The 22,054-nt window shown below is 40.6% G+C and overlaps 2 protein-coding genes across 2 annotated transcripts in view; one reads left to right on the forward strand and one right to left on the reverse strand.

Moving 5' to 3' along the window:
- The window catches only part of LOC309693369 (uncharacterized protein), a 29,840-nt gene extending 9,994 nt beyond the window's left edge, over nt 1-19,846 (forward strand). The window contains exons 2-12 of the mRNA XM_082512493.1: nt 3,006-3,143; nt 3,228-3,329; nt 4,920-4,998; nt 5,146-5,350; nt 5,516-7,310; nt 13,262-13,435; nt 13,753-13,926; nt 14,147-14,320; nt 14,903-15,076; nt 18,421-18,467; nt 18,643-19,846. Of these exons, the coding sequence (XP_082368619.1) occupies nt 3,055-3,143; nt 3,228-3,329; nt 4,920-4,998; nt 5,146-5,350; nt 5,516-7,310; nt 13,262-13,435; nt 13,753-13,926; nt 14,147-14,320; nt 14,903-15,076; nt 18,421-18,467; nt 18,643-19,181 (3,552 nt within the window). The 5' untranslated portion in view covers nt 3,006-3,054 and the 3' untranslated portion in view covers nt 19,182-19,846. The remainder of the gene's footprint in view (nt 1-3,005; nt 3,144-3,227; nt 3,330-4,919; nt 4,999-5,145; nt 5,351-5,515; nt 7,311-13,261; nt 13,436-13,752; nt 13,927-14,146; nt 14,321-14,902; nt 15,077-18,420; nt 18,468-18,642) is intronic.
- The window catches only part of LOC309693376 (protein NLRC3-like), a 183,038-nt gene that overhangs the window by 54,406 nt on the left and 106,578 nt on the right, over nt 1-22,054 (reverse strand). The window lies entirely within an intron of this gene.

The raw sequence follows: 22,054 nt of genomic DNA on the forward strand, positions 1-22,054 counted from the left end.
AGGCTGAACAGTTACTTTGACATTTGATTACAAATGAGTTATTCTGCTCTTCAGAGTTTTGAACGAGTTTGGATCACTTTGAGTAGAAAAGGAGGTACTTGTATCAATACCAAATAGGGCTGCCACAAACGATTATTTTGATAGTCGACTAGTCACCGATTATTTTTGCAATTAGTCGACCAATCAGATCATGTATCCATTGGACGTAAAACATACAGCTTATTGCACCAGCATGCATCTGCTCTTATATAACTATCATTAGCTTACAGCTTTAAGTGTTTAAGGTATGTGCTAACTAAACACAAAGACAAGATGATAGTTTATTAAATTTTAATGAAATTTGCAGATTGTTTCGGTGGAGTTTAATAAACTCAGCCGCGTGCTCCTTGCTATCTAAAATATAACAGGACACCGGAGTATATTCTCGAGCATCTCACACTTCTGATAATCAGCTGTCTGCTTGACGTTTTTTCAGCTGTGTAAAAACTATAACTTTAATCTCAGCTAAACCGATTTACTCAGGAACAAATAAAACACTAAAAAAAGCCAAACAATAACATTTTTAAGTTATATATCATGTTTAACCTGGATAGCGAAAGTCGGCGGTGGGTTTGAAAACGATTTGCCCGGAAACCGGTGTTCTCTCTGGCTCTAGTGAGCCTTGCCCCCGGCTAGCTATTGAGCTGGTGGGTAACAGACGTCTCCGAAAACATCGGAGCACTTTTGAAAATATGTGGTGTCTTGATAAACTGAGCAGAGATTTTTGAGGTTTACACAGCTACATTCTCGCCTGAAAACATGTTAAACGTTTATTTTGTAACGTTTATTTTGCGCTATGAATTCTGGGACACAGCTTCTTCTTCTTCGGGGTTTAACGGCAGCTGGCATCCTTGTACATGCAGTGCTGCCATCTTCTGTTTCAGTCCGTTATTACACGCTTAAATCCTACTACTTATTCCTTCGTCTTTTGGGATCTTACAAAGCTTCACGTGACGCGTCGACTATTAGTCTTCGACGATTTTGATAGTTGACATAATCGTGTCTAGTCAACTAATAGCAAAGTGTTGATTTTAACACGGATGCATTTTTCAGGGATGTTTAGTGATAATTAAGAATTTGCAGAAAGATACAAAGGAGGCCTGCTTGTTTTTTACTTTCTTGCGATTACCCTAATAATAATAATCCCTTTATGTTTTCAGTCCTTCTGAATGTGATTCCTCATCTCCAAACATGAGTCTTTCAACTCTGCAGGTTGCGACAGTTTTACTTTGCTGTGTTAAAATCCCAGGATCAGAAACATGTGAGGCTCAGCTCTGAGATCCACAACCAGATCATGTCTGTTAGATTTTGTCTGGATCTAAAAGCTAAAATCAGATTTGAAACCAGTTAACTGAAATAGCTGTTCACATTTCATTCACACAGACATCAGAATCAAACACGCAAAAATCCAAAATCTGCTGCTGATGTTAAAGCGTGTTTTCCGTGTCTGAGGACAGAGAGCTGCTGAACATGTTGCCATGTTAGTATCTGGAGTATCCATGGAGAAAGCACTGAATCAGGTTCAGGGAAATGAGTAGAGTAATTCCCAAACAGATAAATTCTGCGGGGATGTTTGTTCTAAATGAAATAGAGGATTGAAAGGGTTATTTTGAACTTTGAATCATATAAAATTATTCCTGTAGTCCCAGAATAAAAACAAGTTTTTAACATTTAAATGTCAGCATATTTGAGTGAAAAACTCTAGTTTGTTTCTCTAACATATTTAAAAATGCCTCAGTTGACCACAGATATCCTGCTCAACTAGAGCTGAGAGCATCAAGAGCATGGCTGCTGGTCCACAGTAACTGCTGTCAGACTGACACATCTGTTTGACCATAAACAGTTATGATGTCAGCAGCTGTTGGAGGTTGGGGGTCTTTATAATTACAGTGCAGGGTGGATGCATAGCTGTAGCAAAGAACCGAATTAAACCTGTTGGCTTTTGTCTGATTAAAAATCCTTTGTTACAAATATTGGATCTGCTTCAATAGGAAGTAATTATGACAACAACACAAAGGTTGTTAGATTCTTTATTCATGCTGACTTAATTAGATGAAACAAAACTATTGTATTAAATTACTGAAAACATTAACAGACAATTAGACATGAGTTATCAGGTACATCAGCAGGCGAAGAGACAGAAGAAATGTGTTAGAAATAAATCAAACATTGATGAATGTAGTACTTTCCAAATATGTTTTAATCAGGTTTAATTAAAAAATATATAATTACTTTTATATAGTGTATTTACACACACACACACACACCACTAGGTGTGAATGTGAGTGTGAATGGTTGTCTGTCCCTGTGTGTTAGCCCTGCGACAGACTGGCGACCTGTCCAGGGTGTACCCCGCCTTTCGCCCTATGACAGCTGGGATAGGCTCCAGCGCCCCCCGCGACCCTGAAAAGGATAAGCGGAAGCGAATGGATGGATGGATAGTGTATTTATATATAATAATACCAAATAACAGTTATTGGTTTCTGTTTGTGCACAGACATGATTTAAGTCAAAGCACACATGTCTGTCTCTCTCTCTGTGTCCAGCTTTTTGATCTCAGCTGTCCCTCTGATAGACTCATTTCTAATTTTGTCTTTCCCAATGAAAATCTTACCATCTTTATCTCTGCCACCTCTCGCTTTTTTGCAGAGGGGAGACAGTACTGAACAAAGCGCTGTAACTCCTAAATATCTTCCCCCCAATTAAATTAAAACTACACAGTAAGACAAAAAAAAATAGCCAACAATAGAAAATAAACTCTTGTTGTGACAATCTGCCTTCTCCTCCTTCCTTTTATTTATACTCCTTTTTTATGGCAGCTTCCTCTGCCTCACACTGCTGTCTGACTACATGTAGCTGAAACTGAGATGAAGCAGGAAAGAAGCAGCTGATATTTGGACAGCACACATGAGAGAATGGAGGATTTCAGTTGATGTGCACATGAATGATTTGTGTTTCCTCTGCAGGTGAAGGTAGAAAGTGTGTGTGAGCTGATGTGGATGTGAATTCAGCAGCATGGATCAATGTGAGGGCAGAGAGGAGGGAGTGCCTCCCTCTAAAACCACTCTGTGTGGGGAACATGAGAGCCAGACCAAAGCTCAGAGGTGAGATGACCATCTCTAACTGTCCATGACTTTTCTCCATGTCACAGCGCAGCACTCACATTACTGCTCCATTATTATTCACAGCAACCAACCTGGACCTCCAACCAGCTCTGTGTCCTTACAGAGTGACCGGTCTATAGGGAATCCCATTAATTTTACAGTCCAGCCTCTGTCTGCTGCAGAGAGGTGAGCTCATGTTCATCATTAAGCACTAAACACTTAATTCAGTTTATTTTGAAAAGTCTCAACAGGATCTTGAGCTTTATTGTAAAAGTTTTATGTGAAACAAGTGGACACGCAGTGGTTTTTACCGTCTTTATTGCTAACGGCAATGCATAAAAACAAACGTGTGTCATCTGTAGTGTGGTTATATTAATTGTAAGAGAAAGAGAGAACTTTAAGAAATTAATATATCCACTACAGTGACCATCAAAATAATGAAAAAATATCGCCGTAAACAGTTTATTTTGCGACACCACGAAACAAACGATAGCGTAAAATGAAACGATAGACGTTTTTATATCGTCATCCGATATATATCGTTATATCGAACAGCCCTACCTCTTCTCATAATTCATCCCGCACATATCAGCCGATTTAACTATTTTCTTTGTTGACATCTCTCTTTCACACAACATATACTTCACACATTTGGAGTTTTCACCCAGACCACCGCTAGGGACACAACCTTCCCACGGCTCCTATAGCTTCGGTACAAAGTGCTAAAAACCAAAAACCCAAACACAGAAGAGTCCTTCCCTGGGAGAGAAGAGTCCCCAAATCAAAAAAAGCTCACCATTGCAGATTCTTTTTCCCATTTCTTTCAAAATGGTTCGTTAACTTCCCGCATGTGTGAGTTGCTGAAGGCTTCTTGCGGTTCCCCCTTTTTTGAAAACAAAACAATGGTGGGACTGGGTTAATTCTTACCTCTCAGACAGATCCTTTTCTGCTGTGATGGGAGGATACTCTTCTTCTGTTGCCCCACTCTGTTGTGGTGTGCCCCAGGGGTCTGTATTGGGCCCTTTATTGTTCTCTTTGTACATGCTACCCTTGGATTCCATATTTGAAAAATACGATATTTCTTATCATTGTTACACAGATGACATTCGGATTTATTGTCAACTGACTGATGATCTGTCATTGTCACTAAACTCCTTGTTCAATTGCCTGAGAGAGGTCAAAGATTATTATGGTGTTCGATAGCCATATTCCTCGAGACTAGCTAGTTGCCCTACTGGGGCCCATTCTTAATTCTCTCGCTGATTCTATAAATAAACTAGGTGTCTATTTGGATAGCTCCTTTAAGCTCGATAAGCAAGTTTCTTCTGTAGTGAAATCTGGCTTCTTTCAATTGCGCCAGTTTTCTAAAGCTAAGCGTTATATACCATGCAGGGACCTTGAAAAACGTATCTACCTTTTTGTGACCTCCAGGTTAGACTATTGGAACTCTCTTTACTGTGGTCTCCAGTCCGTCTCTCTTTATAGGCTACAAATCTCTACTTTTGTAAGCAGTAACTGTTGAATGCAACAGTAATGTATATCCCAGATATCAGTTCGAGACAGCAGAAGCTTCAATTTGCTTGGTTTTTGAGCTCAGGATATAAGCCAGGAGACTAGCTATTTTCTTCCCACACAGTATGAACAGCTAAATAAGCTAAATATAGAGTCATAATTAAATTATATTGATCGGGTAAACTGAATATATATGGGTTTTTTATTTGTTTCTCTCAAGGGACAGATTTAATTTGAGCTAATTCTTCATGATTCCCTCCACAGAGTAGACCAGGAGAGCTCAGAGGTTCCCAGTGGTCAGTCTGCCCAGCAGCATCAAACAGACCTGGACTCTATATTTATGGTCTGTACATGTTTAAGAACTACTTTTATAACTATTCTGTTCACAGTCATCTCCATGCTGCTCTTTGTAGGCCAGTAGATTGTCAGTGTGTCCAACATGGATCTGATGTTTGGCTCCATGGATCATTCGTAAAGTATTCTGTTCCAGCTGCTGGAGGACAACATCATCTCTTTTGTGAAGTACGAGCTGAAGAAGCTCCAGAAGGTTCTGAGTCCAGATTACCCAGAATGCTTAGAGAGTAAGAGGGAGGATGATGAGCAGAGGAGGAGCAGCAGAGAGGCATTTGTTAAGATCACAATGGACTTCCTGAGGAGAATGAAGCAAGAGGAGCTGGCTGACCGTCTGCAGAGAAGTAAGAGGATTTATTTAAAGATTTAATCTGCTGGATAAATGGGACACTTTTGTCTCAACCGATGGACCAGTGTGTTTAGTAATTTCTCAGTGGGTCAGAATTTGTCATCACCATTTTGTAAAATCTGATTGTTGAAGGTCTATTTTTTTTATTATTGTTATTTAGAACATCCCTCTGCTGTTTGTCATCGTAAACATAAATCGACTCTGAAGAAGAAGTTCCAGTGTGTGTTTGAGGGGATCGCTAAAGCAGGAAACCCGAACATTCTGAATCATATCTACACAGAGCTCTACATCACAGAGGGAGGGACTGCTGAGGTTAATGATGAACATGAGGTCAGACAGATTGAAACAGCATCCAGGAAACCAGCCAGACCAAAAACAACAATCAGACAAGAAGACATCTTTAAAGCCTCACCTGGAAGAAATAAATCAATCAGAAGAGTGCTGACAAAGGGAGTTGCTGGCATTGGGAAAACAGTCTTAACACAGAAATACACCCTCGACTGGGCTGAAGACAAAGCCAACCAGGACATCCAATTCGTATTTCCATTCACTTTCAGAGAGCTGAATGTGCTGAAAGAGGAAAAGTTCAGCTTGGTGGAACTTGTTCATCACTTCTTTATTGAAATCAAAGAAGCTGGGATCTGCAGCTTTGAAGATTTTCAGATTGTGTTCATCTTTGATGGTCTGGATGAGTGTCGACTTCCACTGGACTTCTCCAAAACCACAATCCTAACTGACCCTAGAAAGTCCACCTCAGTGGATGTGCTGCTGATAAACCTCATCAGGGGGAAACTGCTTCCCTCTGCTCACCTCTGGATAACCACACGACCTGCAGCAGCCAATCAGATTCCATCTGAGTGTGTTGACATGGTGACAGATGTCAGAGGGTTTACTGACCCACAGAAGGAGGAGTACTTCAGGAAGAGATTCAGAGATGAGGAGCAGGCCACCAGGATCATCTCCTGCATCAAGGCATCGCAAAGCCTCCACATCATGTGCCACATCCCAGTCTTTTGCTGGATCACTGCTACAGTTCTGGAGGATGTGCTGAAAACCAGAGAGGGAGGACAGCTGCCCAAGACCCTGACTGAGATGTACATCCACTTCCTGGTGGTTCAGGCCAAAGTGAAGAAGGTCAAGTATGATGGAGGAGCTGAGACAGATCCACACTGGAGTCCAGAGAGCAGGAAGATGATTGAGTCTCTGGGGAAACTGGCTTTTGATCAGCTGCAGAAAGGAAACCTGATCTTCTATGAATCAGACCTGACAGACTGTGACATCGATATCAGAGCAGCCTCGGTGAACTCAGGAATGTTCACACAGATCTTTAAAGAGGAGAAAGGACTGTACCAGGACAAGGTGTACTGCTTCATCCATCTGAGTGTTCAGGAGTTTCTGGCTGCTCTTTATGTCCATCTGACTTTCATAAACTCTGGACTCAATCTGCTGGAAGAGAAACAAACAACCTCCCAGAAGTCTGAAACAAAAGAATTGGCAGTGAAATACTTCTACCAGAGTGCTGTGAACAAGGCTTTACAGAGTGCAAATGGACATCTGGACTTGTTCCTCCGCTTCTTCATGGGTCTTTCACTGCAGACCAATAAGACTCTACTACGAGGTCTGCTGACACAGACAGGAAGTAGCTCACAGACCAATCAGGAAACAGTCCAGTACATCAAGAAGAAGCTTAATGAGAATCTGTCTGCAGAGAAAAGCATCAATCTGCTCCACTGTCTGAATGAACTGAATGATTGTTCTCTAGTGGAGGAGATCCAACAGTCCCTTAGATCAGGAAGTCTCTCCAAATACTGGTCTCCCGCTGAGTGGTCAGCTCTGGTCTTCATCTTACTGTCATCAGAAAAAGATCTGGATGTGTTTGATCTGAAGAAATACTCTGCTTCAGAAGAGGCTCTTCTGAGGCTACTGCCAGTGGTCAAAGCTTCCAACAAAGCTCTGTAAGTAAATATCTAATCATTTGTTCTTTTTTAAAATGTTTATTCTATTTAACAAAAAGAACGTCTGCAGAGTTTAAAATCATAAACAGTGCAATGGGTACTGGCATGTGAAAAAACTGAAAGTTTGATATGAGACAGAAGTATATGACACTTTTCTTTTATATGTAGCAACAGAAATTGCCAGTGTTTCTGAAATATTAGGTACCATACAGTCACACTCTATAGTGCAGTGATTCTCAAACTGTGGTACTCTCTGGCTCTCTCTGGTTATATGCTGGAAATGTCAAATCTTTTTTAAGATTAAATAATATAACATTGTGGAGGTATGCAAAAACAACATGAGAGTTCCCAAGGCTCTTCTGGGAGCCGGAGTTGACCAGAAAATGTCTCCCTGAGCGTGAGTCCTCTATGAAGAGAAGCCTTTCCTTATCAGAAGCGGTTGTGGCCGCTGCAGAGCGCTGGCAGGCTCATTTCCCTGGGCCTTAAAACTGCAAAGGCGGCATGGTGGTGTTGCTAAAAGCCCCTTTTCGTGGTGCCACGATCCCAGCCACCATTGATAAGTCTGATGTCCCCGGGAGAATCGGTGGGGGCATGGGAGATGCCATCGGTGAGTCGGGAACTATCGCCTGAATGACGAAGCTCCTCGTAGCCTGGAGAATGTGATCTGCTTCTTCTGCGAGTGAGCAGTAATCCTTCGGCCTGCAGCGTAGAGTTGGAGGAGGAAGACGTAGGTGAAGAGGAATCCACCGTCATCCATTCCTAACAAGGACAACATGCTCTCCATGAGCTTGAGAGAGAGAGGAGTTTCTCAGCCCGCTCTGCGGGAGAGGGAGTAACGCCTGCAGAGCGGTATATTTCCCTCGAGATCCCGGGAGAGAGTCATTGCACAGCGGGTGGACAGTGGATGCAGCAAGGTCATCACATGATGGTATTTCATGTCGTCGGCTGAAACGCCACGGAGAGCAAACTGAGCTTTGACGTGCATGAACTATGAAGGAGGGTCGTGGAGACAAAAATCCGGCAGCTTAAATAACAAAGTTATTCTAAGAACTCAGAGCTGAGGTTCCCCTTTTCTAAGTCTGCATGTTCTTATAAAAGAGGAAGCTGTTAGTTGTTTGTCACACATGAGTTCATGTCAAAAGTCACGTAGACATTTGCTTAGTGATCAACAAAAGAACACATTTCATGAAGCTGATCACACTATATACAATTTTCTTTTAACACCCCCACAGCAAAAATTTAAACATACAGCTCTGCTATCGCTTCTGACAGCAAAATGGTATGTATGCGATCGTGGCTCAAAGAGTTGGCAGTTCGTCTTGTAACCGGAAGGTTGCCGGTTTGAGCCCCGGCTCCGACAGTCTCGGTCGTTGTGTCCTTGGGCAAGACACTTCACCTACCACCTACTGGTGATGGCCAGAGGGGCCGATGGCGCGATATGGCAGCCTCGCTTCTGTCAGTCTGCCCCAGGGCAGCTGTGGCTACAACTGTAGCTTGCCTCCACCAGTGTGTGAATGTGAGAGTGAATGAATAGTGGAATTGTACAGTGCTTTGAGGGCCCCGATCTATTATTATTATTATTATTATTATAAATGAAGACAGAAAACTAAACAGCAGTGACGTTTGTAGGGTTACTGAAGTTGGGCTAGCTGGTATATAATGATTCATATAAAAGGCAAATAGATTTATGTTTTGCTACTCTGCTGTTGTTTTTTTGTGCTCAAACTTAGTCTTCAGAGATTCTCAACAAATTGCTCTCTATCAGTGCACTGCTAAGCTCATGATAAGTCTTCACCTTTTACATGTTATAATCGAGAAAACTGGTGTAATCATCTAGGGTCTACAGGTTCTCGCAAACTAATTCATGTTCCTCTCTTTTCATCATTGGATTTGATTGGAGATTTTTATTATTTTTTGGCCTTTTATTTTTCAATAAATACCTTGATTTTCCTTTTTTCTAATGTTTGTTTTGGTCAGTCTGTCTCCTACACACACATTCTGTAAACCTTGATAGATTCTGGAATACCAAGACCAGTATGGGTCCAGCAGAGGCTTCCATTTATGCAATGGAATATGAGGCAGAAGACTACTGATTTTATCTCACCACTTTGTGCAGGACCCTGATGTACGGACACAGCTGATTTGCTGTATTTGCTTTTCGGGGAATGATTTCCAGGAAGTCTTTACTGCCCCAGTCTTCCAACTTTGTCCATACTTCCTTAGCCGTCTAGCCTTCAATGGATGCCACTCCTCTCCTCACACCTGTGTTGGTCAATATCAGGCCTTGTCCTGCTCTGGGGGTGATGGATGACAGGACCGTGTCTTTTCCTGTTTCCTCAGTACCTGTGCCAATTTGTTTAAACTGGCAGCTTACCAGAGCCTGCTCTGTCAGTGTTCTCCCTTGAGTCTTTAAAGATACTGCTAGCTACCTTGAAGTCTCTTCTCCCTTTGTCTGAGCTGACAACCTGAAGAAAATATGTCTCCTATTCTGAGTTACCTAACACCAAACCTCCTCTCCCTGAACCCAAGCTAGCTACACCATGTGTTCTCTGACTTAGCCAGTCAAATCCGAGGCTCTGAGTTCTGTGCTGCCCTGAGCTACTTTAGAAATTGAATACAAGGCTCAGCATTTTGTGGTGCAAGAGCTGTGCAGCCAAATCCTGACCTGGAATTTAGCCTCTGTGGTCAAATTCCTGAGCCCAAGTGTCCCATTCCCAAGCTGACCATTCCTGAATCTTTGGATCCTGCACTAGAGCTGGCTGAATTTCAAGCCTAAGGCCACTGCTGGCAAATATGCTGGGATTCAGATGGGCTACATCTCTGGGAGATGTCACTTCCACTGCTGGCCATCTAACTGGCCACTGGAGGAGTTCCACCTTGATCTCCAGCTTTCTGTCCTGTCTCTTTGATGCTGGCCTTGAGCTTGAGCTGTTAATCATCGCTATGCTTCTGTTTCCTTTCCTTTCCTTCATGTCTTGGAAAAAGTCATTTTCCAACTACATCACATAATCTGACCTCCTAAAAGTGTACAAAGATCTACTCCTCTCAGTTGACTCTGAGGACTGTGCCATCCATGTCCTCCTTGATCTCAGTGCTGCATCATACAGGTATCAGTGGCACAGCACTACACTGGTTGACTGCACACCTGTAAAAGTTGATTCTTTTAGGTACTTGTAGATATTCTAGATAGGGATTGCCATGTTCTCTCTGTTCATGCTTCCTTTGGCTCAAATGGTCAGGAATCCTAATATCTACTTTCGACCTTATATTCATGATATTTAATCATATCTCCTTCTCAGTTCCAACATGTAGTCCATGCTAGTCTAGGGCCATTACATGCCTTAAACATATTAAGAACTGGAATGCACAGAACTTTGTTTAACTGAAAAAACAGAAATCAGAAAAAACGCTTGAATATAAAAATCTCACTAACTTGTAAAGATAGTTTAAGAAATGTGATAATCAATAGTTAATCATTAAACAGGACAGTAATTTCAGACCAATACATCAATAAAAATATCTCATTATTGTCTAGTTAAAATATGTATGTATTTCCTAGTTTAAAAAAAAAATCACATTGCAAAATACAACTGTCGACAGTTTCTGAATGGTATATACACAGCCATAACATTAAGAGCACCTGCCTAATATAGGGCTTTGGAGCATGATGTCACAGGGGTGGGCGTGGAAAGGATTTTGACCTGATGCGCCATTTTCCTTGTCCAAAGAAAGCGCAAGCGAAAAAGGAGCGAAGGCACACAGCCATGGTTCGTACTTGCTGTGCGGTCGGTTGTAATCTTAGGTCGCATGATCGGCAAGGGAATAAGGTTGAAAATGGTTTATCTTTTCATTCTTTCACCACCTGGAAGCAACATGAGGCAGCTCATGTATCGGATGTTACCAAAAGAAGGCGTCTAGTCTGGATAGCAGCTGTGAGACGAGCTGATATCCAGTTCGCTTCCATCTCCAGATATCTGTTGGTGCTCCAGACATTTTTGCTCCGGTAAGTTCAATATATGTTCATATCACTCTCTATAGCTTAATAATATTATCGTTGGGGCTCTCAGAGGTTGTAGAAATTGTAAACAAACATAGAATTGAGTGACTGTGCAGACATACGTGCTGTGTAACAATTCGCTAATTCACATCCGAAAGTGAGGGTTAGGGTTAACAAGATACGTGAAGATATCGGGGTAGGAAAGTGGCAGTAAGTCGTCTGGTCTTTACTCCACTGCTGTATTTCTTATGGGTCCACATTTGCGATGCACTCTATTTTTTTCAACTACCGCTGCTTCGCCTCTGGACGCAATCAGTCTCTATACCGTCCGTTTTCTTTTGAGCTGCTTTTAAGCATGTTTCTTGTCATCGTCGTTCCAACAGAGTGTGTTTGTTTTGATTTGTGGACCTGGAAAATGGCGCCACGCTCACACAATACATTGCGGCGTGACGTCAACTCCAAAGCCCTATTGTACTGGTCTCCCTTTTGCCTTTAAAACAGCCGTCACCTGTCAAGATAGATAGCATTAGATCACTGATGGTGTACAGTGGTATGTGGCACCTAGTTATTTGCAACAGATCCTTATAGGTCCGTATTGAGGACCTGAATGTTCACAAAGAGGCTGTTCTGTCCAAATCAACTTTTGTGTGTGAAATGTAACACTGGTAAAATGTGTCTGTGTGGTTCCCAATCAGAAGCCCTTCATGAATAGTGATGTTAAAAGATGCCTCGAAGCCTGCAACCATGTAATGCAGGGATGTCATCACTTTAGAGATGGAGAAAGCATAAAGTGACAATTATGAATCACTTAATATGATAAGGAGATTCTGCAGGTCATTAATCAAAGTATAAAACTAAAATAAAATGTATTTTTAGTGACACAGGATACAAATATGGAAGCAAGATGTATAATTAGAATTATTTATAATAAATGTGAATTAATTTGTGCAATTTCTTTAACCATAGAGAATAACTAAATCCTTCAGGACAATGTCACATCAATGCACTGAACTCACTATGTTATCCCTCTAACAGCCTCCACATGTTCTCACTGTAATTTCCCCTGATGAACGAATTTATGCTGCACTAATGTGAATGTTTGCAGGGAAATCAAACGCGTTTCACTCGCAGTACTCGAGCTGACTTACCTTTGTTTGAATGACGACTTGTACGCGCTGACTCCACAGACAAGGTACGAAAATATGTCAGGCTACGTCAGTAGCGGTTGGTCTTCAGGGTTTCTACTCCACGGCCGTATTTCATACGGGTCCACATTTCCAATGCACGCTATTTTCTGCAAGTACCGCTGCTTCGCCTCTGGACGCAATCGGTCTCTATACAGTCCATTCTCTATTGAGCTGCTTTTAAGCATCTTGTAATCGTCGTTCCAACACAGTGTGTTTGATTTGATTCGTAGACCCCGAAAATGGTGCCACGCTCCCACAATGCATTGCGGCGTGACGTCAACTCCAAAGCCCTATGGGGAAGGGGTGTTTTTTCTTTTTTTTATTTCACTCGCCAGCGCTGTCTGTGAAAACGCCTTTTTTTACCATTTCTTCCCGTTGCAAACACCACTGTTTTCTTCAGAAAACAACATCACGTGATTTTTTTTATCATAACTCTGGTTTCACATGGCCCATCGACACAATTCAAAAACGGGTATATAGTTTGAAGTCCGCACTTTCGACCCAAGATGAAACGGAGACTCCGAGTCACTGCATCTTGTAGCTTTGTCGTCTTAAATTGGTCATGTGATTTTGACACTGCAGCGCGTCCATCAACCCCAGAGGGTTAATAGTTTTTACTTAAGTGTTATATTTCTATTTTGTTTTCCATAAATAAATTCCGTTTTTTAATGAAACATGAATTGTTATCCTCAATGACTTTTGTTTTTCTGGAATGAGTTCAATATATAAAGTGATTTAATTTGGTCATAAACCTAATTGTTTTTTAGACTTTGTGGCTGTAACTTCTCAAAGAGAAGCTGTAAAGCTCTGTCCCAAGCTCTTGGCTCTCAGTCCTGTAGTCTGAGAGAGTTGGACCTGAGTAACAGCAAACTGCAGGATTCTTGTTTTAAGCTTCTGTCTGCTGGACTGCGGAGGACAGAGTGTATGCTGCAAACTCTGAGGTCAGATCAAAGTTTTAATTTTTTGGTTGTTGTTGTTGTTGTTTCACATGAATTTATACAATTACTTAATTTTTCAAAAAAAATTATTTATTTTATTGCTAAATAACAGTACATTGTCACATTTGTAACCTGTTTAAGATAAGACAACAAGGATAATTTTTTTTAAAAAGGAAAATTACTTATTGCGTGATATCATAGTTTTTCATTGTGCCCTGATTCAACTCCAGATTTTTACTCCAGTGTTTGTTTTATTATTCATGTTTTGTTTTTTGTTTTGTTTTTTGTTGGGTTTTTTTTTTTTTTTTTGTTGTTTTAAGTTTGAGTCTATGTAACGTCTCAGAGAGGAGCTATGAAGCTCTGTCCTCAGTTCTCAACTCCCACTCCTGTAGTCTGAGAGAGCTGAACCTGAGTAACTCTGACCTGCAAGATTCAGCAGTGAAGCTTCTTTCTGGTGGACTGAAGAGTCCACAATGTACACTGGAAACTCTGAGGTCAGATCAAGTGATATTTTGTTTTTCATAAGTTGACAGAATTAACCAATTAGCCGGTTTAGCCTGGTTTGCTTTCTCTTCTCAAAAGAATCCTTGTCAGTGTATCTTTGTAAACAATCAACGATTCTTTAAAAGAGAAAACAAACCAGGCTTAAATTGCTAAATGTAATAAATTTGTCATTGCACTCCAAGTACACCTATTGTCTGTCTCATTTTTCAGACTAAGTCACTGTAACATCTCAGAGAGGAGTTGTGAAGTTCTATCCTCTGTACTCAGCTACCAGTCCTTTAGTCTGAGAGTGCTGGACCTGAGTAACAATGACCTGAAGGATTCAGGAGCAAAGCATGTATCTCTTGGTTTGAAGATTCCACACTGTACGCTGAAAACCCTCAGGTCAGGATATTATTTTGTGTCCATATTTAATGTTTATGAAGAAATGTTCTAATTGCATTTTTAGGTGTCTATTGCGCATTACTGAAAGTGTTTAATAATACAGACTCTCGAAATTTTGATGTAAAACGTCAGGAGGAGAAATGTCTTAACCCTCTATACCCCAGCAGAATTCTATTAGAATGTGTCAAATAGTCCATAGGTCGTCTTATAACCCATTTCAATGAGATTACACGCATAGCATTACAGAAGTTTATTTTTTTTCTGTTGGATAAAGGTTATAGTTAGAGCTGGATCAGGTGACCCTGAACCACCCCTTAGTCATGCTGGAGCCTGTTTGGGCTCCAGGGGGAGCACTGGTAGGCTTTTTCTGTAAAAATGAATCCCTCCTTCCCACCATCACCAAGTGCTGCTCACAGTGGATTGTCTGATGGTTGGAGGTTTCTCTCTAATGTTGTAGGGTGTTACCTTACATTGTTGAACAGCTTGAGATGACTGTTGTAAATGTAAATGGATAGATGTTATTATATGTGACACACAGAAAATCATTGTTGACAAATGAATTGTTGTTTTGTGTGTCTGCAGTCTGTCAGGCTGTCTGATCACAGAGGAAGGCTGTACTTCTCTGGCCTTAGCTCTGAGCTCCAACCCCTCCCATCTGAGAGCGCTGGAACTGAGCTACAATCATCCAGGACCCTCAGGAATGAAGCTGTTGTTGGCTGGACTGAAGGATCCAGGCTGGACACCGGACACTCTCAGGTATGGAGAGAATGTCTGATAGAGAAGGAAGAGCTGGAAACATTTCCTGTGCCCTTCACTTCCTGTTTATTAAGCTTTGCTTGTTCCATATTCAGTTTTTCAGCAAAACGTGTTTGAGTCCATAAGAAAAGATTCATTCTTATATCTGGAGGAATAAATATATTTCAATAAATATTAACGTTAGCCCCTTGAGCTTCTCCAAAAACTATGAAGACACTCAAAATAAATTTCCTCTGGTGGGAAACTATTTTCAATTTTTTTGTAGTTTATTGCACTTTTTTGCAATTTATGTAATTACTATGCACTTAATGCATACATATTATTAAAATTTAGGCCGTAATGGTTGTGTTGATGTATAGCAACTTGAAATGCTCCCAAAAATGGCACTACAGCATGTAAAAATATAATATAAACTCTGGCGGTCTTGGTTCTATGGTAGGTCTTAAAAGGTTAAGATTCAGACAGTGCAAGCCCAAGGCTAGTCCTTGGCTAACTGATTCAACCCGAGCCATAAGAAAAGAATGTAGGAGATGTGAAAGATGGTGGAAAAAGGACAGGCTGTATGTCTCTCTGGAAGCTCTTAAGACTAGCTGGGAAGTTTATCAGAGAGCAGTAAAGGCTGCCAAGCATTTCTATTTTTCTCAACTTACTGCTGCCAATTTCCATAACCCACGTGTTTTGTATAACACTATAAATTCTGTACTTAATATAGAAGTCCATGTTCTTTTGCAGTCTACTGAGGTGATGTGCAATAAGTTAATTTTTTTTTTTTGTGGACCAGGTTGCTAGCTTAAGACATCCGACTCTATCTATTGCTGATCCCGCCATGCATGTGTCCTGCTCAAGTCTTCTGCTTTTCTACCAATTTCTACCAATTCCTCTTCCTGATTTAGAGAAACTTATGTTAAAAGCTAAACCACGTGGTTCTCTGAATTAAGTTGTTCCTCCCCGCTTTCACAAAAAGGTATTTTGCGCCATTGGACAACACATTCTGAACATTATAAATACCAGTCTTTTGTCTGGTCAAGTACCCAGTGAGTTTAAGCATGTAGTTATACATCCCTTACTTAAGAAACCAGGCTTGGACAGTTCAGTCATGTCAAATTCTAGACCCATCTCTAAGCTTCCCGTTCTCAGTAAGATCCTGGAAATGATTGTCTATACTCAGTTGATGGACAATTTGAATGAGTTTAAATTGTATGAAATCTTTCAGTCTGGCTTTAAGCCATTTCACAGTATGGAGACAGCCCTCATAAAAGTTATGAACAACATTCTGGTAGCGATACACTGTGGTAAATATGCAGTGCTTATCTTACTGGACATGACTGCTGCATTCGACACAGTGGATCATGACTTGCTGATCTCTGAGAAATTGTTCAAGCCATGTTTCCGAAGTAACAAAGAGCCGATGGATGGCCTGGATTGCAGCCATTCGAAGACCAAATATAACATCCCAGAACACTCCAGCTCACATGTTTGTCTGCTCCAAGCATTCCCACAAAGGTCAGTGTTTTGTAGTAGTTAATACGCCATTTTTCATAACATAATTGGTGATATAGGTTACAAGCAAGTCTGGCGCTGAACAGAAATTGTCGCGCTATGCTCCTTTGTTTATTGTGCATAAATAGTGAATTGTCCTGACATAATATTGCATTTCGCTTCTGTTATTACCATGGTACATTGACAAAAACATATACTTTTATTCACAGGATAAAACTTTTTTTGTATCACTAATTGCCCAGTACGATTACAGCGTACAATATTGTCACTGCTACATTTCTGAAATGCGTTCCAGAAATTATTTCCACTACTAATTAATTACCGTTGAGCTCAAAGGTCATATTAATAAACGGTTAACGAATGTGTATTTATGAAGACGATTTGTGAGACTGGTAAACTTACCTTTGTTCGTACGATGGTCTTTTGTTCTACACCGTGCATTTCAAGGTCCTGTACCCATCCGTCGGTAAACTGTACCTGGGCTTGTTGCAGTGACCTGAAGTTACTAAAAACTTCATGAGTGTATGCACTCACTCCAAGAACCGTATAAATATGAGCGTGGTGAAAGTTGGGCAGCACGCTAACGTCTTTTGCCCACTCTGTGTGCTCGTAAGGGTCTGACCCTTTCACTCCTTTGATTTTTTTTTCTCGTATCTTTTCTTTGACTTTTCATCAAGTCTGTCAAGTCTGTCCGGCATTGTTCTCCTTCGTTTTGTACATATCCTTTTTGGGGGGCAAAGAAAAAGCAAGAAGATATTGGAACCGGAGAATAAACGTTTTGCGGTGCTGCAAATGCTTGCATTTGATGCATTGCTTTGATTATTTTGCCACTAGTATCCGGCATGTAATGCGCAAAAGGAAAAATTGGGTCAAAATTCATACTTGTAACTTGAAACTTGAGTGCAGAGTTTCACACAAATCTTTTTTAAGCACACACAAATTCTTTTTACACATACAAATCCTGATTTACAAGTACAAAATATTTATGACCACATTTGAGACCATAGGATCGTGACATACAATTAAACTGAGAGTAATTTTTTTTCCACAGCAGTAACATTAGCATAGTAATGTTAGCTTGCTTTTAGATAGCCGTGAGGGGGCGAGACTATGGCCTGTCACACAAAGAGACAGAGAGAGAAGATGAGAGAAAGGAGATTAAAAAAAATCAGATAATATTCACACGACTCAGCTCCTTAACCATCATTGGCTGTAAGCTTCATCTGAGGAAAAGCGTTACCATGGTTACATGAGTTCAGCTCAAGTTCTTTTGTTGTGTTTCTATATACAATTTTAACAGCTAAAATAACACATTTAGTGGTTTTAATTCATAATTATATTGAGGTTTTCAAACATATTTTATTTCTGTCTTTTGTCCTTTAATTTGCAATAAGTTTACACAATGAATTTATGATGTTAATCTCTATTAATCTGTGGCAATTAACAGCATGTGACACAGTTTGTGTCCTTCCTGCTGTTAACCTTGTATACTGTCTCTTGTGCACTGCGTTATGCTGCATCGGAATGCTGGACTCACTCAGAAGTCAGACGTCATGTGCAGTAACCACACAAACACCAAGAGGAGAAAAAAACAGTTGGCAGCAAAGGCAGGGCGGTGTCCTTTAAAGCTAAACAGAAGAGGAATATAAAAATAATGAAGGTCACAGTTTGAATCAGTCATATTTCATTCAATTCAGTGGTGTACTGACAGATGGATTGAAGTGTATTTGTGAAAATGTTGGACTTTTCCTTTATCAGTGTCTAACAGTATGTGTATGACAGCCATGTAATGTCCATGTGTTCATGCTGAAAGAGTGTTGGTCTGACCCTCCTCCTCCTTTCAGGGTGGAGCCTGCTGGAGTCCGATGGTTGAGACCAGGTCTGAGGAAGTGTAAGTGTGTTTTTAATGTGATTCATGAAAAAAAAGCAGCACATATTCAACCATCTTCAACCTGTCACATCATTGATTCACATCTCCGATGTCAAGAGTCATCATCAAAGTGTCAATCAATGAACAGATGATGGATCAATAACTGCAGCTGGATTGTGTTTGTTCTCTCCATCAGATTCCTGTCAACTCACAATCGACACAAACACAGTACACACAAACCTCAAACTGTCTGACAACAACAGGAAGGTGACATGGATTATGGAGATTCAGTCATATCCCGATCATCCAGACAGATTTGATATTTGTCCTCAGCTGCTGTGTAAAAATGATCTGACTGGTCGCTGTTACTGGGAGGTCGAGTGGAGAGGAGACGTTTATGTATCAGTGAGTTACAGAAGAATCAGAAGGAAAGGAGGTGGTGACTGTGTGTTTGGATGGAATGATCAGTCCTGGAGTCTGTACTGCACTGATGATGGACCTTATTCTATCTGTTACAATAACAGAAAAACACCCCTCTCCTCCTCCTCCTCCTCCTCCTCCTCCTCTGTCTCTAACAGAGTAGCAGTGTATGTGGACTATCCGGCTGGCACACTGTCCTTCTACAGAGTCTCCTCTGACACTCTGATCCACCTCCACACCTTCAACACCACATTTACTGAAACTCTTTATCCTGGATTGGGGTTTTGGCCTGGTTCGTCAGTGACTCTGCACTGAGTTGAGTGTAAAGAGTGTCCTCCCGTTAGAGAAACACACTGACTGTTCAACTGATGGTTTAGTCTGTACAGATTCACAAATTCAATCAGTTGATGTTTTAAACTGTTCTAAATGACTCCATGTAAACCTCTTCCTCTTCCTTTAAAGATAGAAGCTACCATTATTCTAGGATCCACATGTTGTTTTTTTCTGTCTTTTTCCACTCTATGCTTCACAGTCAATATCAGTATGTTATGTTTCTCTGAAGTTACACAACCAGCTCCTCTGCATTTTTAACAAGTCTGAGCTCATTAAAATGAATCCAAATATTTGATTTCTCTTTCTTAATGGGATTTTTCCAAACTCTCCACATGCTTTCACTGTTTCACTCATTGTTGGAAGCTTATCATTTGAAAATGTTTCAGCCATGTAATCTGAAAATATTGGATCAATAGTTTTGAATGCAGTTCTAACCAGAATATGATTGTATTGAGAGATCGTATTGCCTGTGGCTTGTCTAATAAACAGCAAAGCATCGCATATGTTCTGTATCACATTGTTTGGTTAAAGAGTTTGTCCACTGTGCTGAATCGATGAGCTAAATAATGAATATCGGCTTTTATGGATCAGTTCTTTTATTTGTGTTTGTCATTTTAATATGAAATAAACTTGGTTAGTTTCTCACAGTGTGTGTTCATATGCTACAAATGTGTCTTACACAAATATTGCACAGACTTGCTTATTTTCTTGTATTTTTTCTATGTCTGTTTTTTTCATGCTGTAATTTTGGCAGTGAACCTCTGACAGTCTGTCCCGATATGAGTTGTGGTGAAGTGACTAAAACATGCCAGTGGTGTGTTGACAGTGTAACAGCGGCATTCACATGGTGTGAGTGTCCAGCTTCCGCCTTTTGTGTTGGACACTAAGATCTTGTATACAGAAACACTAATATAGAATCAATCATGGATAATTTTTGTTCAGACATTAGTTCCTAATGCTTGGAGAAACTCCATCTTTATGACAGCTCTAATGGGATTAGAGTTACCTTTCACACTAATCAAGCTCTTTGTTTCAATTCAATGATTCTTATTTAAAAACCTCTGCCAGCTAAACCTCCTGCTTCTTTTTCTATTACGCCAACTCAACTGTACAACAAGCATTTTCATATATTTGTTTTACCAGCTGATTTTTTTGTTAAGTCAAGCTATTCAAAGTGCTGTGACTGTTCCCTTACATTTTCTCTCTTTGTGTCAAAACAATGAATGGACCATAAGTTGTGCTCCATAGGGAGCACACCTTTTTCTCCTCCAGTTTATTGAAGCTTTACAAATGAAACATGAGCCCACACACTGAGACAAGTCTGCCTCTATGAGGGAGGAGCTCTTTGTGCTTCATCTGCTGCTCTTCGCTCTGTTACTTTGGACTGATTTCACTCATTTTCTTACTTTCTTTGCAAATAACTTTTGAGCATCTTTGTTCCTATGGTTTATTTGTGTCACACTGACAGCACGTGAACAACATGATATGTTTGATGTCAGGCTCAAAGAAGGACCAGCATCCTCTCTCCAACCTGTTTCCCCATCTTCTACAACACCTGATTCATTCCAGTTTCTCTGCTTTCACTTTGATTCATGTCCACATGAAGCCTGAACATTAGTGATGAGCAGAGAGTTTTAAGCTCAAAGCTTTTAGCGTCTACACAAAGAGCTGATTACGCACTCCTTCTAAGAACATCTCCACCTCCTAAAAACAAACTCTTCTACTAGCAGCTGTCACAGCCACCAGAATTTATACAGGGAGTTGGAGTTGGCGCAGAAACCGGCTACAGGTTAGTTATTAATCTAAAGTCATATCAGAATATGGAAGCTGATCTTTGTCCGGTACGTTAGAACTTGAGACTCTTTTATGGTGTGAAGTGTTTAATGTTCACAGTGCTGAAGCCTACGCCCACATTATGTTTGTTCTCTAGGTTTGTTCAAGGTGTCAGAGTCGGAGCAGAAACCTACTGCAGGTTAATGATTAATCTAAAGAGAATCCACTGGGCTGTAAGCGTAAATAGACTTCAGAGTCCTGGCCTGACGAGGTAGCTCTTCTGTGTTGTGCCATCATCTTACCCAGAGATTGTTTGGTTTCCCTGATGTATAAATCCTGGCAATCCTCCTGGCACTTAACAGCGTACACTATGTTACTCTGTTTACTCTGATCATTGGGGTGGACCAATTTTGTGTTTAGAAAAATATTGTCTCAATTGTTCCGATACTCCTGACACATATGGGATCACTACAGGTTTTCGCTGAGCAGGCGGTTGTCCTTCTCTCCTGGATCGAATTGAGATTTCTTTAGGCACCTTTCCAGCTTTGACAAAAGTCCAGCTAGGATAACCACATTTACTCAGTGCCTTCTTGTTGTGCTGTTCTTCTGCTTCCCTGGCTGCTGTGTCAGTGGGAATGGTGTTCACTCTGTGTTGTAGCGTCCTGATGACACCCAGTTTGTGCTCCAGTGGGATGATGAGAGTCAAACTTGCAAAAACTGAATTTGAATAAGTTAAATTTGAATTGCTCAGATTGAATCTGGAAAAAAAAAAAAAAAAAAAAAAATATATATATATATATATATATATATATATATATATATATATATATATATATATATATATATATGAGTGTGAACAGAACGCATTCTGATATGTCGAGCTCCAAACAACATACAGTATTTGAACCCAGAGCGGGGAATAGCTAGACCCCATTCTCTCAGGGCCATCCGCCTATGCCTTAAAGGATCAAAAACCAAAAGCAGTTTGAATTAAGAAGTAGAAAAAAAAAAGGGGGGGGGGGACTCCAACGAGGAGAGATCCCTGCCTTGTGGGGTGAGTGAGTCTTCTAGGCTATCCATCT

This window comes from Aulonocara stuartgranti (genome assembly GCF_965226115.1).
Source record: "Aulonocara stuartgranti genome assembly, chromosome: 3".
In the NCBI taxonomy this organism is placed as follows: domain Eukaryota; kingdom Metazoa; phylum Chordata; class Actinopteri; order Cichliformes; family Cichlidae; genus Aulonocara; species Aulonocara stuartgranti.